The 17,859-nt window shown below is 42.8% G+C and overlaps 1 protein-coding gene across 4 annotated transcripts in view; it reads right to left on the bottom strand.

Moving 5' to 3' along the window:
* The window catches only part of MYH10 (myosin heavy chain 10), a 1,171,079-nt gene that overhangs the window by 214,958 nt on the left and 938,262 nt on the right, over nucleotides 1-17,859 (bottom strand). For all 4 annotated transcript variants that reach the window (XM_085616842.1, XM_085616841.1, XM_085616843.1 and 1 more), the window contains one exon: nucleotides 5,638-5,742. In XM_085616842.1, coding sequence (XP_085472968.1) covers nucleotides 5,638-5,742 — 105 coding nt within the window. The remainder of the gene's footprint in view (nucleotides 1-5,637; nucleotides 5,743-17,859) is intronic.

Below are 17,859 nucleotides of genomic sequence, written 5' to 3'. Positions count from 1 at the left end.
TCTAGAGAGCTGTCCAGCCCACTGGCATTGTGTAAATCCAGGTACAGACCTTCGTAAGGGTAGTGATAAGGAAGAAAGTTATCCACCTCCTCATCATCATCATCGGTGTTGAGGAAACATTTTGCATACCCTGAACTGCATCAGAGTCAGACCCTAGTAGGGCCTCTTGCTTTGGATAGTACCTGTGTCGAGGAAGAAGCTGAGAATAAGAATCTCATTACAAACTGATGGATTGTGTTTTTGTAATCTCGTAACATGATATAGAAATGAGGAAGACCGATGACTGGCCAGGGTCTAAGACTTGCGTCACAGTTGGGTGGAGTCAGCACTGTTGCAACACAGCAGAGGTTAGCGTGGACCCAACAGCCGGGGTGAAGTCTGAACCGGTGTCATTACAGATCCTGAGACTGGTCACCAGTGGTTAGTTAGCACCAAGGCAGGGTCTACTGGTAAAAGTCTAACTGGAGCCTCTTGTAGCAACAAGGGGCCCAAAGATGCACAAGAAATAGCCAAGATCATTTAAAAGATTTGCAAAGTGGCCTCCCTGAAGGTAGCTATGTGCTGAGGGTTGATGGTCCAGGACATTCGAGCGGCGCAAGAACCAGCTACAGAACAGGATCAGAGAGAGAAGTCGCCTGTGGAGTATGATCTTTCGACTGACATTCTCATGCCCTCTTTTCTGATTTCAAATGGAAGGATAGGGTCACGTCCTGCTTTGCTTTATTGAGCTTGTGGCTAATTTTTTACTTGAACTTACGAGAAGACAGGAAGGGAACAGAACTTCATACGGGACCACCTTCTTGAAGATGATCAGGCACATCCTTCTATCTGGAGCGGAACTTATGATTCAAGCATCACCAACTCTTTTGTTGAATAACAGAACGTTTCAACTCCCACTCCTGGATTGATTTTGGGTGCAAGAGGGAACATTTATGACATGATGTTGTGATCGGACCCCAAGCACCAGAGGCACTTATTGTTCAGGTCCATGACTGACACATGCTTTCTGAAATCACAAAACAGTTTTAATTCTGTTGTTTTTGGAGGAGAAATCATCCCTGGCACACTGTTGGAGGTAAAATTTGAAGTTGACAGAAAAGCAACAAAGTTGGGAGCAAAGTTCCAGATCCGAGCTGAAAGGTGTGAAAGAAAAGGAAGTTACATCAGCATATGGGGTGGCGCGGATATGTTGCTGCACTCCATCACTTCTGGGGTGGTATGGAGTCACTAACTATAACTCTATTGGGATTGTTTTTGTTTGTTTGCATATTGTATCAACAGAGAACAATCTAATTGAATGTTTAAACATATACAACTAACTGGATACCCCAACGTACAAATGATGATCTAGGAGTGAACACTTTCAAGCTTCTTGCACTCTCTAAGCAATAGTAACTTCAATGTTAATTATCAATGTTGACTCTTGCGTTTTCTTTTGTGCTCCTACATCATGACGGATTTATAATAGTGTACTTTCAAATAAAAGTGTTAAAAAGGCTTATGGGCTTAAGTAATGGCTTAAGTCTGTAGTATGATTTATTTTTGCCCTCTCTGCAATGACTTTACAATACAGACCATAAAGTAATGCTGGTTAACTACCTATGCTGGTGTGGACTGTCAATGCCACAATGCTGGCAGGTTGCTCATACACAAAACAAACTGTGCACATAAAACTTTTCATTGCAGACAATTGTTCTCATACCTGACAATTATGAATTGCAAGAAACACACTCAGAACTTAAATCTTCAGAAGTGGAATGAAATGTGTATGTAAACATTTTCCAAGGCTCATTTATTGTAAACAAGAGCATTCACATTTATTGTTAAAATATGCTGGTGTTTCACATATGTGCTCAAATAAGTTTAGACAGAGAAACATGTCAGGCGACTTTTCCTTATCATTTCAATTTTGTGTTTGTTTAGTAAGACAATGTTGAATGAACATTCGTACCCACATACCATTCTAATCCTCTCAACATTGAAATACGTTTTTTTAAATTTATGCGAACATTAAGATTGAAACATTTCTTTAATAACATTATAGAACCAACACAAAGATCACAAGAAAGCACCCTACTAGGATTGCGTAACAAAAGCACATTCATGGCTCCCATCAGCCACAAAGTATTGGATGCATTTGAAACGATTACTTTGAAAGAATTAAGAAAAATTTCCAGTCTAATCAAAATCAAGAACACCAACATCACCCAGAAAGAACAACAAACATTAAGACAAATCGCAGCAAAAAGTGAAATTACTATTCGCCAGGCGGACAAAGGAGGGGCCATGGTAATTATGGATTCTGATTTTTATGAGAGAAATGTTCAAGAGCACTTTCAAGATACCAACATATACATGATGCTACCGTTTGATCCGACCAATGAGTTCATGAAAATTTTACCAATTATCTTAAACAAAGCCACAGATGAAGGTACCATCACGGCAGAAGATAAAAAATACCTCAGCAAAACCAATCCAGCAACACCTTACATCTACATGATGCCTAAGATCCACAAACATGCAACAATTCCTCCATTCAGACCCATTGTTTCGACTATCAATTCCATACATGAACCCATCGGCAGATACCTGGATAAACACCTACAACCACTCGGCCAATCTATGAGTACATACATCAGAGATACCACGGATTTTCTCAATATACTGGAAACAACCCAAGGTAAAATTAACTCGGAAACTATACTATGTACCATAGACGTCAAAGCATTGTACACATCAATACCACACAACAAAGGCATGGAGGCAGTTGAATCCTTCTTGTTAAATAGCAAAATACCTACCAATCTTAAAATCTTTCTACTGGAACTCATCCATTTTACATTATATCACAGTTACTTTCAATGGGGAAACAACTACTACTTGCAGTGCTCTGGAACATCTATGGGCAATTGTGCCGCACCAACGTATGCGAACCTCTTCATGTACAGATTTGAACTGGATCACATTTTAAAGAAAGACGAATGGAAACAACATCTGCTTTTGTACAGAAGACACATTGATGATATATTTATATTATGGCAAGGATCTTCTACAGTTCTCCAGAACTTAATTGATGACCTCAACCAAGCTGATGAACACATCGAATTTACATCAACCATTAGCAATAATTGCATTTCCTTTCTGGATGTTACTATAAATAACAACAACGGAACCCTCATCACACAAGTTCATGTGAAAGCCACAGACCGAAATAATCTACTACATTTTCACAGCTTTCATCAACCCTCCCTCAAAGAACCCCTACCATATTCCCAGTTATTGCGATTAAAAAGAATATCCAGCACCGAGCAGCTGTACACAGAAAGTAGAGATGTATGCATTGAGAAGTTTAGAAGACACAAATATCCAGAGCAAACTTTAAGCAACGCATGCAAAAAAGCAGATAAAATCACACGATCCACATTGTTAACCATCAAACCGAAAAAATCTACGGACAACAGAAGCGGGTTCATATCCAAATACTCATCCCAGAGTTACAGTATCAAAAAAACGATTTTAAGATATTGGCCTATGTTGGCAACTGAAACAGATTTCAAACACATCTTTGACGCACCTCCAATATTCGCATATCAAAGGTCAAGAAACCTCAAACAAATACTCACCACCACAAAGAATTCTACTGAACTTCACTACAAAGGAACCATCCCATGTCTGAACTGCGGCAACTGTAACTCAATCATAAAGGGCAATACGATTCAACATCCCCATAAAGGAAACAACATTAAATTGAAAGTGACGGCTACCTGCAACAGTCAAAACGTCATTTACATGTTAAAATGCCCTTGTGGACTAGTATATATTGGCAAAACTGAACGGAAAATGCGTATCAGATTAAACGAACACAAAAGTAACATTCAAACAAAAAAATTCAAATCTCCCATAGCCCACCACTTTCACGTCTTGAATCATAACATCAGTCAACTGTGGTTTTTAATTTTGGAACAAGCACCCATCCTGAAAAGTCGGAACAACACTCAACATCTGTTGCAAAGAGAGGTGTACTGGATAGACAAAATGGACTCTATCAGCCCAAAAGGACTCAATGAACGGTGTGATCTAAGCTGTTTTTTTATAAAGTATACCCCTGTTGTTCTATTGCATTTTGTATTGCATTTTGCATTGAATTTATAAGCACGCATTAACTTCTGTCCCTAAGTTATCAAGGTTCATGTCATACATGGTATGCAATGAGATATCACCACCAAACCCCCATTTACACTTACTTACATTGATTTGCAGTTACCCTACCTCACTTTCGCCATTTCTCCCATTTATCCAATTATTGAATAACATCGGATGCATATTCCCACAGCATGCTATACATTTATACACCGACAGGGAGATCGCCTGTACAATACACGGTTCGTTACAACGTGTGGTTTACATTTTCCAGCCCGTTTGCACATTTCATTATCAGTCGATTTTTCACAGTTGGTAGCCACCTACCAGTCTGTCAAGCATCACGCCATTAACCTTGGTAAAAAACTCATACTCGAGTTCTCGTGATTGTAATTGTGCACTTTATTTAAATGATACCCATAAAAAAAATTTTTAAGGCTCATTCACTTCATCTTTACTTCCAGTATTAAGCTTCTTCACTTGATTTCACCTTTATAGTACCTTCATACCCATGAACTACGAGTCTTTCTTCTCTGTAGTTCATCATGAGCTAGGCGCTTATACTGATTTCACTTCCGTGTCATTCGATGATTTATCTCCAGGTACCGACAATGATAAGTTTTCACACACTATTCGGAGAAGACCCGACAGAGGAAATCATGCACAGTTTCAGTACTTTTTTTTCCACCCCAGAATTTTCTTGGGATATACTTGTAACGACACCGGTCGATAGTTCATGATATGCAATCTCTTACAGATACTGGTTATCTTTGAATTCACCAACGCGAATTGATTCTTTGCGACGCGTCTTTTAAGTACGCTCTCCCACAAGTGTTTTCTGTATTAAACACCGGCGTGCACGTTGATACACACTTACGATCCCCGTATTCGTAAAGCATGCTTCCTCATTCACCAACCCTATCGCTAACAATTACGAACACATACGGCATCACTATAATCATTACGTTTGAGTGCTCACGTGATTACAGTGCATGGGTTTAAATTTTGGCACGAACCATTACCACAACTTCCTTCCCCATTTAATCATGAAACACGTGATAATATTTTTTAAATTTTCACAAGAGACACGTGCTTAACATTATTTCGTGTACACATTATAAGTTTGTTACAGTGTGCTGATACCTTATCCCCTCATTTACAGCATGTCAGCCCCTGATGAAGGGCTTTCAGGCCCGAAATGCATTGGGCATTAAAAAATCTTGAATGAAGAGTAATTCAAAGGATTTCTACGTGCGTTCTATTGAACCATATTGATTAATGACGAACTTTGCGAATAATAAAAAACATTGATACCTAAAAACATTTGAAGCTTTGTTTACAGTTACATAAACTTTTTGATCATCATACCCGAGTGCACATGGGAGACATTCTTTAAGGCTTAAAGAGTGCAATTACAGTCTGTTTAGTAGGACAAACACATCTTTGGATCAAAATATATAAATTATGGTGGCACTCTCTTGTCAGACAAATTCTCACCTGAGTGTCTTGCAGCTGAGACTCTAGACTGGCAGAGTCCTTGGCTAGTTTAATACCTTTCTTCTCAGCCTCTTCCAACAGAGTTGATACATTATCTAGCTCATTCTGCAAAGAAAGGAAATATGCAAGTCTGAATACTAGTCATCAAAACAATACAACATTATGTTTACAATTCATCAACTTAACAAATAAGAGATGCAGGGCCTGTATTCATTGTTTTACTTCAAATAAACGCTACTAAGTTTTGAACATTTCCGCAAGTGTTAGAAATGTAGACAAAATTAATTTCCAAGTGTGGACCTTCCTTATTTCACAGCTGCCTCAAAATCTTCTTTTGGAAGCAACAAACAATTTTCCAAGAAGCAAACAGCTTTCCATATGTTTGTAGTGATCTGCTGATGGAGAATCTATCTTGTCAGTGGTAACAAAAAAAAAGCCGAAATGGAGAGAAAAAGTGTACTGAACAAACCCTATTACAGAAGCATTTGTTGAACAGATGACGCTTAACTGGAACGATCCTGTCACTTCTCAACAAAGATGCTGAAAGCATTTTCCCAGAAATATGGACTTGTAAAGGCAAATCACCTACTTCTTGGGAACATGAACACAGTTCTATAATATGTAACGGCTAAAACAAGAAGGTAATCGAACTTATTTTCATATTTATTACTAGGGGAAGTTAATAATTTACCAAAACAAAAAAGCAAATTGAGAGCAGTCTTTTCCAGTCAACTGAAAACATTATATGCCAGAATACTGTAAACCACTTAGCAATAATGCCAACTAAAAGAAGCAATCAAGTCCTAGAGTCTGGCTACCTCACTATTAAGAATAGCACAAAAAGTGTGTCACATGTCAAGGCATTTCGACCTGTGTTCTATCTGACCCTCATTCAAAAGCCTATCAGATAATAAACGTACAACATTTCTGTTGGTCAAAGAATGAAACATTGGTGTATCCTTTTCTTGGAATCCTAACTTTATCTCATGAGCCATAGTCATTTGCTATTCAATGCCTACGCATTGAACAAGTTACTTACCTTTGGTAATGCCTTATCTGGTGGAGACTTCCTCTAGCTGCAGATTCCTTACCTTAGAATATCCCCAGACGTCAGGCAGGATCTGGAAAATTTTTCAGCAGTACCCTTGCATGGCAGTAGGTGGCGCTTTTTGGCTCCGCGCCATTGTCGGCATCTGCTCCGGAAGTGCTGTGCGTGGTACCTTTCATCAGTTACTTTCAGGACTTTCCACATCAGAAGCACAGAGCCACGAAGAGAACGGACTACTGATGTGGAAAAAGCTAAGGCCCTGAGAAGTGTGTCCCTGATACTTGAATTGGCTCGCAGAGCGGTGAGGATAGGAGTGTTGGTAAGGAATCTGCAGCTAGATAGAGTCTCTACCAGATAAGGTGCTACCGAAGGTAAGTAACTTGTTCATGTGATAGACATTTACCCGCAGATTCCTTACCTTAGAATACATACCCAAGCAATGCCTTGCCAGGAGGTGGGTCTGCAAAACCAATTCTAAATCAAAAGGTTCTGTAGGACCGAACGAGCGAAGTGCCTACCATTGAACTGACTCTTCAGGCAGTAGTGTTTGGTAAACATGTGCAATGATGCCCATGTCACTGTCTGACAGATATCCAGGACAGGAACTCCATAGGTTAATTTGGTCACAATCTTAGCTCTGGTGATGGTGCACCCAAAACCTCAGGGGGTTGCTTCTTGGCCAATGCGTAGCAGTCATTGATGTGCTGCAACCTGCAAATAGAATTGGTTTGCTTCTGCACAGCTTTTCCCCTCTTAGCTCCTACATACCCCATGAAGGGTTCACTGTCTATCAGAAAGTCTTTTGTATGGTCTAGGTAGTACAACACGCTTTTTGGATAAAAACGGTGGGATCTATCCTCTCCTTATAGGGATGAGGTGGAGCTAAGAAAGCAGGCAGGGTGATGTTTTGGCCTACTTGGAAGGCATTCACAACCTTCGGAAGGAAGGAGACAGTTGTCCAGAGAGCCAACTTGTCCGGGTAGAAGGTAGTGTTTGGAGGGTGTGCCAAGAGCGCCATTTATTCGCTGATCCTCCTAGCCGATGTTATGGCCACTAGAAAAACAGTTTTGATGGTCAAGAGCCTGAGTGGCAATATCGCAGAGGGTCAAGTGCTGCCTGTAGGAAGCTGGATTTGTATGTAGTGTACAAAAATAACGTACACTATGTAGAAAGTCCAGACAACCCTTATTATTATTATCTTACAGGGCTTAAATTAATAATCGCAAATGCTCTTTTCCGTGGTGGCCTGGGCGACAGTGGCGTAACAAAAGCACCCACGGCCTCCGCGGTGTCGGTGGCCCGGAGCTCTTGGAAGCCCATACGGCACTGGCAGGCCCATGGCCTGAGAGCTTCGGATTGGGTCTAGAGCATGGGGGTCCATAGCAAATACCTATAGGGGGGCCTCTCAAGTTTTGTTAGGCCACTGGTGGGCGAGCAGTTTTGGCTTGTTAGAGGGTAGTGTTAAGCATTTCTGGTACAGAGAGACTCAATAAATGAGACACACACAAGAAGAAACTCGAGACCTATGCAGAAAGGATTAGATTACTCACCCTGTAAGGATCTGATCTTAGCATGTGGGGCTGTAGATTATTATGCTTTGCATAAGTCCCCAATCTAGTGTTGGGCTCGGAGGATTACAAGTTGTTTTTGTTCCAATACGTTTTCTTCGAGTCACAAGGCCGTGGGACTCCTCTTCTTGGTAATACTGTGCATGGTCATCAACGCCATCTTGTTTTTCGGTGGGTACACACACACACATATATATATATATATATATATATATATATATATATCAATAATGTTATGGCCATGCAGTAGTATGATACAAGTATATACAGTGTTTGAACTGCAACCTATAATACACAAGATTTTTTGGAGGAGGAGGGTTGGTGCATGTGAATCTACAGAACTACATGCCCAGAAACAATGCTTGCAGGGTAAGTAACATAATCCGTTCGAGGCATGTGTGCTGTAGATACACATGCTTTGCATAGAAAGACTGTAAAGCAGTCCCTCTCCCTTGGCAGTGGTTAACCTGTGGGGGTTGCAGTTGTTTGAAAAAGAGTTCTAAGTACTGCTTGACCAACATTGACTTGATGCCATGCAAAGACCTCTACACAATGTATTGTGAAAGTGTGGAGTGGACCATGTTGCTGTTTTGCAAATATCAGCAATCAATCAATCAGGGGTTTGTATAGCGCGGCTACTCACCCGTGAGGGTCTCAAGGTGCTGGGGGAGGGTGCTGTTGATCTGTCTGGGTGCTGGGGTTCAGTCGAAGAGCCAGCTCTGGAGATCCATCCGGAACTGCATCAGCGACAGGGACTGCCAGAGGTGGAGAGACAGGATGTTCCAGGTCTTGGCGGCAAGGTAAGAGAAGGATCTTCCTCCGGTTCTAGTCTTGTGGGACGGTGGCCAAGGCCAGTTGGGTGGAGCTGGGGAGTCTGGTGAGTACGTGGAATGAGAGGCAGTGGTTCAGCTATGCTGGTCATGTGCCATGGAGGGCTTTGTAGGCATGCAGGCAATGTAGGCAATATAAATATTCCCTAAAAAAGCTGTGGAAGCTCCTATTTTCCTAATGGAGTGAGTTTTAGGAGGAACAGGTAAAAGATTTAACTATCCATCTTGAAATGCCTGATTTAGAAATTGCTTTTCCCATACGAGGAGGTGCGAAGGCAATAAACAATTGCTTTGTTTTGCTGAAAGATTTATTTCTGTCAATATAATACATTAGGGCCCTTGACATCTAAAATGCCCTTCGAGCAACAGAATCTGGTTTTGGGGAAAAAAACAGTAAATCAATGGATTGATTAATGTGAAAATTGAAAACTACATTTGCTAGGAATTTAGGATTTGTTCTATGTACTACCTTGTCTCTATGTTGTTGAAAAAAATGTTCCTCAAGTGTTAATGCCCGAATTTCACTAACTCAAAGTGAAGTAATAGGTATTAAAAATGCAAGTTTCCATGATAAGTATTGAAATTAACAAGAATGTAGAGGTTCAAAAGGAGGACATATGAGTCTTGTTAATACAATGTTCAAGTTCCATGCTGGTGCAGGTGGACGTCTTGGAGTAATGACTCTTAAGTCCCTCCATAAAGACTTTAATAATGGGGATTTTGAATAATGAGAAGTGCTGCCTATTTTGCAAATAGGCTGCAATAGGAGCAAGGTATAATCGTATAGAAGTATATGCCAACCCTGTAGCTTGTAAATGCAATAAGTAATTATTGTTTGTACTTTTGCTTGAAGAGGGTTGATGTTTTGTTTGTAGTAGAATACAACAAATATTTTCCATTTAGCCACATAACATTGTCTTGTAGTATGTTTGCGAGCTTCTTCAAGAATGTCCATACATTATTGAGGTAAACTTAAGTATCCAGTAGTCTGGCATGTGGTACTATGGAAATTCAAGATGCAATCATTCGTAGAAGTCGCAGAACTGTTTTGGCTGGAATTTGACTACCTTTTTGAAACTGTTGAAATAATGTTACTAGACTGCGTGTGCCAGCATTTGGATATGCCAATGCTCAATGCGTGTTGAGCATAGACCCTAGGTAAGATTGTATGGTGGCTGGTTGTAGATGCGACTTTTGTAGGTTGATGGCTAATCCTAGTTGATGTAATAAAGTTAGGGTTTGTTGAGTATTGCGTTTCAAAAGGGTGAGGCCATTTGCTTTTATTAACCAGTCATCTAAGTAGGGAAAGACGTGAATGTTTTGTCTGCGTAGATGTGCTTCTACCACTGCTAGGCATTTTGTGAATACTCTTGGTGCAGTGGTAAACTTGAAGGAAAGAACTCTGAATTGATATTTTCCCTGAAATTGAAACCTGAGGTATTTTTTGCGAGTGGCATGAATAGGTATATGGAAGTAGGCGTCCTTTAGATTAGCATTCACTCCATCCTTTGTTCCTTTTGCTTCTGTCGCCCGGAATGGCAGGCCCAGACGTGGGTCCTGTGCTCACTGCGCCACTGGATTCAAGTTAGCCTGGCTGATGAGGGGTGATGCCCCGAAACCGGTCCCAGGATGCTTGTTTCTGATCCAGGGAGCACCTGGCTTGACAGTTCGGGCTGGACTATTCCCATGAGGAACAGGGTCAAGATTGATTTGCATATGGCTGGGTCCAAACAGGAGTAGCGTGGTGAGCCAAAGAACGATGGATTAAACCAAGATATTTGTGACTGGGGGGAATGTTTAGCATCCCGTCCACCATTTTCCCCTTTTGCTTCTTTAGATCTAAGGCAGCCATGAAGTCTCCATTTTGTAATAAAGGAATGATCTCTTGAAGGGCGACCATGTGGAAGTGTTCTGATATGATGTAATGATTTAATGGTCTGAGATCGAGAATGGGTTGTAAGGATCCATCTTTTTTGGGAAGGAGAAAGTATAGTGAATAATATCCTGCTCCCTGAAACTGTTTCTGAACTGGTTTGATTGCTCCTTTTTGTAATAGTGCTGTTATTTCATGTTGCAAGAGAGTTTGATGTAGAATGGACAGTTTGTGTTTACGAGGTGGAATATTTGGAGGAGTTGTAATGAGCTCCAGACAGTAACCATGTTGGTTAATATGAAACACCCAGTGATCTGTTGGGATTGATTTCCAAGTGTTGAGAAATAGTTTAAGACGTCCCCCAACAGGTGTTAAGTGGTCTGGGGGAATGGTAAGTAAACCATTGTTTGTTATTCGTACAAGAGGTACCAAATGAACAAATGTGGCTCGTAATACCAGTTTTTAAAAGGCACCAAAAAACAAAAGGATGAGTTTGAAGAGGGGAAGGTTCTTTTAATTGTGATGGGAGCGAATATATATCAATTCTAAGCTGTCAAACTATTATGTTCCTCTCTCAATTTTGATGTTTTTTATATGCACTTTTGTGGCCCGCGATGTTAGCCTCTCATTGGTCTTTAATATGAATTTCATGTGATAAGGGGTTTCCACTCATGGAAGGATCGAGCATGTATCATTTTAACCTGTTGATTGTTTTGTTTTTATATTATGATGTATTTGATCTGCACCTTTATGGTATTTATTTATATAAAGTATTATTATTATTATTCGTCTTGGAGGAACGGGTGTTGTTACCTCTACCTCTTCCTTTAAAATTATTGCCTCTGTAAGAAACTCTGTAAAAGGTTTTTGGAGAAGAGGATTGTACTTGGGTTTTGTCTGTTTACCCAGTGGTGTCTGAGGTGGCAAATCTTGCACCTTGTTTGTAATTGGGCTTACGAAAGGAACTACGATATGTACTCATTTGCAGAGCCCCCATTGATTTTGCAGCCACTGTCTCCTTTTTCTCATCTTCCATCTTCTCAAGGGCCGTATCCACTTGAGGTCTGAATAGATTTTTTTAATCAAAAGGTAGATTCAGAACAGCCTGTTGTACCTCGGTCTTTAATCCAGATACCATTAGCCATGCATGCCTACGTAAGAGAATACTAGTGTCTATACCTCTGGCAGTGATGTCAGCTGCATCTAATGCCCAGTTAATGGAATAATTAGTAATGAGGTTTCCCTCATTAACAATTTCCGGTCTCCTTTTTCTGTGCTCTTTTGGGAGGTGTTGGAGGAGGCCCTCCATTTCGTTCCAGTGGGCTCTGTCGTATCTTGGTAATAGAGCTTGGCTGTTGGCTATATGCCAATAATTTGCAGCTTGTGCAGCAATACGTTTTCCAGACGCCTCTATTAATTTAGATTCTTTTTCTGGAGGTGGTGCATCTCCTAATGTTTGGGAGCTAGCCCTTTTCCATGCATTTGTGACTACTAAAGAATCTAGGGTTAACTGACCTTTAATAAAGGTAGAATCTGATGATGCTGCCTTGCATTTTTTTGTCACTGTGTGGTGTTATGATTAGCACTTTGACAGGGTCTTTAAAAATGTAGTCTGCATGACGTGTCATGACTTAAGGTAATGGTAAATACTAGTCCCCTCTTTCATTAGACACAGTCTCAAAAAGAAAATCCTTGAATCCTTATATAAGGGGAACTGGTGGAAACTTGCTGCACGTACTGATATATCCTGATATGCAGAGGCATCATCATGTGGTGGTCATGTGGGATATAGATCAAGGTCTGTATCCCCTTGTAGTTCAATGTCATAGTCACCCCAAGCATCCCTAGATGTATGTTTTGTGGAACGCAATGATCATCTTCAATTGGTGAGCGAGGAGACAAGTCACCTGCCTCAGATAATTGTGGTGAGTGAGGCGGTGGAGTAGGAGGTGGAGGTGGTGTTTGTGGGGTAGGTGAAGATGGGATTGTGCAATGGGCTAGTGGAAGCATCCTTCCTCTTCTTTTTTAGAGGTTGAGTAGCAACATCTAAAGCCCCTTCAAAAGACAACTGCTCTTTAGAAGATTGCTGTTTTGCTGGTTGGAGCACTATTCTTTTAATTCCAGGCTAAATCTGAAGCCTTTTGTGTTTCAGATCGAGTCGTTCTTGAAAATTGTTCGAGGAGCAGTTCCGGTGGAGAGTTCGTCCGAAAATGAAGCATTTCGGTGGAGGAAGCTTGTGTTCAGTTGGAGCTGTGGTCGGATCCACATTTGACTGTTTTTGTTTCGATGCTGAGAATGAACATAGAGGGGCAGCAGAGCCAGATGTCGAGGAGGAGAAAGATCCTGCTTCAGGCCAAATTTTTGTAACAGAGACGGAGTGCGGAACTTTCAAATTAACTTTTCGGTGCGTGCCATGGCTTTTGTGCAGTGATGGACCATGAGCAGTCTTTTCAGTCAAAGCCGATGCTTTGGGCTTAGAATCAGGGGTATAAGCACTTACTGTCCGATGCTTCAGTGGAAGCTAAAGAGTGGTCGAGTCGTCATTGGATTGGAATCATGGATCGATAGGGATTCCTCTTGTGCCGCTGAAGCTTCTTTGTTCTCCTCCCGTTGTCGACCGAAGGCACAAGTTACTTACTTGTGTAACTATATATCACTAACTAATGTCTCTTACAGATATATCGTTACACAAGTAACTTGTGCATCTGAAAGAGACACGTTAGTGATAGGTTCTTTACCTTAGAATACATACCCAAGCAATACCAGTCCCGGTGGCGGGTCTGCGAAGTGAGATTACACCACAAAGTCACGGAGAACTGAATGGCCAAAGAAGCCGTCTCTCCGGACCTGACTGTCAAGGCAATAGTGCTTATTGAAAGTATGCAACGAGGCCCAAGTGGCCGCCTGACAGATGTCTTGCAGGGGGTACACCCCCTATTCTGCCACTCTCCAGTGGGAGGGGGGCAGTAGCCTAGTCCTGATTGGGCAGGGCTCCCCATCTTCAATATCCCAGGTTGGCTGAGTCCCCCCATCCTCAAGATGGCGGGGGCGCGAGGTTGTGCTTCACCTCGCCTCCCCCACCTGAGGGATGGAGTCGGCAGAGGGGGGCACACCTCTTTGCCTCACTTGTTTTTCCAGCCGGTTCTCCCGCCCAAAGTGTGGGGGGGGGGGGGGGGGGGGGTTTAGAACCAGTGGGGACCAGTTACTGAAAGCAACAAATGGTCTGGAGAGGCTCACAAAGGCGGCAGGCCTTTGAAGTCTCTCCTTCGTGAACCCTGCCCATCCTGGGGGATGAGGCTTGGCACCTTGTCCCAGGATGTGCATTGTTTCAGGCCCCCCCGAGAGCAGTGAGCTCTCGACCCAGGGGTCCAGAAACGTGTCTGGTGGTGGCAGCCTAAGCAGCCACTCAGTCAGGTCACTAGTAGTTGGTCGAATTTCAGGGGGCATCTCTAAGATGCCCTCTGTTGTGCAATTTACATTAAATCCCACACTGGCATCAGTGTGGGTTTAATGGGCTGAGAAGTTTGATACCAAACTTCCCAGTCTTCAGTGTAGCCATTATGGTGCTATGGAGTTCGTAATAACAAACTCCCAGCACCATATACTCTTAATGGCAGCACTGCACTTACAGTGCCCAGGAACTGACTTGGGCATTGTAGGGGTACAGGGCTCATGCACCTGTACCCTCACCACTAGCAGAGGGCACCCAGCTAGAGGGGTGACTGATGTATGCCAGGGCAGTGGTTTGTGGGCATGGCACACAGGGATGTGTGCCATGTAGACTCTTCACTTTGTTCTGCACCAAGGCACTCAGTCTGCAAAGGCAGTGTGTGAGTGTCAGTGTACAGGGCCTCTGAAGGTGGCACAATAAGTGCTGCAGCCCTTAGATGCCTTCTCTGGTCACAGTGCCCTGGGTACCCGTGGTACCATTTACCAGGAGCTGACATGTGGCCAGAGATGCCAATTGTTTTTTTTTTTTTTAGGAAAGAACACAGGCCCTGGCAACCTGATTGGCAGGGACCCAGGACACACCAAGAAAAAGTGCATCAGCAGTCTGGTAAAAAGTGGGGGGGTTACTGCAACAGAAACCCACTTTCTACAACATCTGGCACACATATAAGTCCCTAGTAAAAGGAACCCCTGGTACCAAGGGCCTTGTGAATGGAGAGGGTCACTAAGGGCTACAGCATATATTGTGCCACCCTCAGAGACCCCTCACTAAACACATATCCACTGCCATTTCAGACTGTGTGCTGTGTGCTAAAACTGAAGGGTCGATATGGCACAAATACCTGTGTGCCATGCCTACAAACCACTGCCTGCGGCATAGGTAAGTTACCCCACTAGCAGGCCTCACAGCCCTAAGGCAGGGTGCACTATGCCATAGGTTAGGGCACAAGCAATATGCCTCTACAGTGTCTAAGTCCATTCATAGACATTGTAAGTGCGCTGAAGCAATTTAGAGTACATGGGCTAGGAGTTTGTCATTACGAAATCCACAGCTCCATGATGGCTTTACTGAATGCAACTAAGTTTGATATCAAACTTCTCAGCATAATAAACCCACACTGATGCCAGTGTTGGATTTATTGTAAAATGCACTCGGAGGGCGTCTTAGAGATGCCCCATGAAAAATGACCAACTCTCCGGTGTGCAGCTGACTGGTCTGCACCAGCCTGCCACTTTCAGACATGTGTCTGAACCCTGAGGGTGGAGCCATGCGCTCTCGTGGGTCAGAAACAAAGCCTGCTCTGGGTGGAGATGCATCACACCTACTCCCAAGCAGGAACATAATTGAAGGATGGTGAGCTTCATAGGCTTCCTGCCATATTTTATCCTAGCCAGGGCCTCTCCAGCTAGTGGAGATGCCCAACCCTCCGTACCAAGCCCCACTTTTGGCAGCAAGTCCGGCAGGACAATAGTAAGCAGGAGAGGTGTGTTCTCTCTCAGCTAGGACCACCCCTAAGGTGTCCAAAGCTGAAGTCACCCCCTCCTTAGACAATCCTCCATATTGGATGGAAGGATATTAGCCACTAGGATTAGCTGATGCCCCCTTGCCAAAAAGAAGGCGACATACAAAGGGTGTAGTCACTCTAAAGGTAAGTAATGTAGGAAGCTGGCTCTGTATATACTATACCAACATGAGGTATAGTGTGCACAGAGTCCAGTGGAACCCCAAAGGTAGGCAGAGGTAAAGTTAGGTAGCACCTCACTCTCTATGTGTGGTAGTGTGGTCGAGCAGTAAGGCTGTATCAGAGGACAGTGCTAAGCATTTGTTGTACACACTCAGTCAGCAAATGAATTCACACACTAAAAGACTGAACTTCAGACCAATTATTTTTGTATAAAAATATTCTTTTAGTTATTTTATTTTCTAGAACCAAGCAAGCCAGTAGATAGGCTTGAATGGGCTTTTCAGTAAAATACCAGGTAAGTTACTTTTTAGATTACTTTTCTTACTCAGAGTAGTATACCTGGATACTACTCTGGGACATTTCTTGTAAACAGGTAAGTAAAATCATTTTGTTTAAATAGTACAGTTTTAAAGAATTTCTTTAGGTTTTCAAACTCCCCACTTAGAAACTTTTCCAAGAAACACAGTCTATGTTAACCTATGGAGGAAAGGAAAATTGAATATGCTACTTACCAGTATGCATCTGTTCTTGGCATGTAGGGCTGCTGACATTCATATCTGTGCATAGATCGCCGCCTAGTGTTGGGTCCGGATGTTTGCACGTTGTTGTCCTGGAAGAGTCTTTGAAGTATCCTTGGATAGGTGACTCCTCCCCTGGACTACAGTGCGCATGGGCATCCCCTCCATCCTCAGATTGTTTTTCGCCATTGTGGCAGTGATGGAGTGGATACAGTAAGTGATGACCATGCTTTACAGTAATTCTGAGAGCTGCAGCTGCGACAGGCGCCGGGGAGGAGGGAGGGCGATATGAATGTCAGCAGCCCTACATGCCAAGAACAGATGCATACTGGTAAGTAGCATATTCAGTTCGAGGCATGTGGGCTGCTGAATTCATATCTGTGCATAGAATGTATAGCAGTGCCCTCTATTAGCGGCGGCTACCCGTGCCAGCTGCAGCGGTCTGAAAAAGAGTTTTGAGAACAGCCTGTCCTACAGCTGCCTGCTGTTTTGATTGCACATCTACACAATAGTGTTTGGTAAATGTGTGTGTAGTGGACCATGTGGCTGCTCTGCATATATCATGCAGGGGAATATTTCCTAGAAAAGCCATGGAGGCCCCTAACTTACGTGTTGAGTGGGCTCGTGGGGGAATAGTTAATGTGCGTTTTGCCTTTTGATAACAGATTTGAATACACTTAACTATCCATCTGGCTATCCCTGCTTTGGAGATGGCGTTACCTTTGTGGTGCGGGGCAAAGGCAACGAACAGTTGTTTTGTCTTCCTGAAGGGTTTAGTCCTGTCGATGTAGTACATGAGGGCCCTCCGTACATCTAGTGTATGGAGTGCCCTTTCTGCGACAGTTTGTGGGTTTTGGAAGAAAACGGGCAGTTCAATAGTCTGATTCATGTGGAACTGCGATATTACTTTGGGCATGAATTTGGGGTTGGTACGTAGTACGACCCTGTTGGCGTGAACCTGTATAAATGGCTCTTGAACGGTTAGTGCCTGGAGTTCACTAACTCTTCTTAAGGAAGTGATCGCTACCAGGAAAGCTACTTTCCAGGTGAGGAATTGAATCTCGCATGAGTGTAGAGGTTCAAAGGGTGGACCCATTAGGCGTGTGAGGACCAGGTTGAGGTTCCACATTGGAGCCGGTGGGTGACTAGGTGGAATGACTCGTTTGAGTCCTTCCAAGAATGCTTTGATGGCAGGCACTCTGAATAGTGAGAGGTGCTGCCTGGTTTGCAGATAGGCTGATATTGCGGTC

This window comes from Triturus cristatus, chromosome 7 (assembly GCF_964204655.1).
Source record: "Triturus cristatus chromosome 7, aTriCri1.1, whole genome shotgun sequence".
Taxonomy (NCBI): domain Eukaryota; kingdom Metazoa; phylum Chordata; class Amphibia; order Caudata; family Salamandridae; genus Triturus; species Triturus cristatus.
Note: the sequence above shows the minus strand (reverse complement) of the source record. Positions and strands in the feature narration are given on the sequence as shown.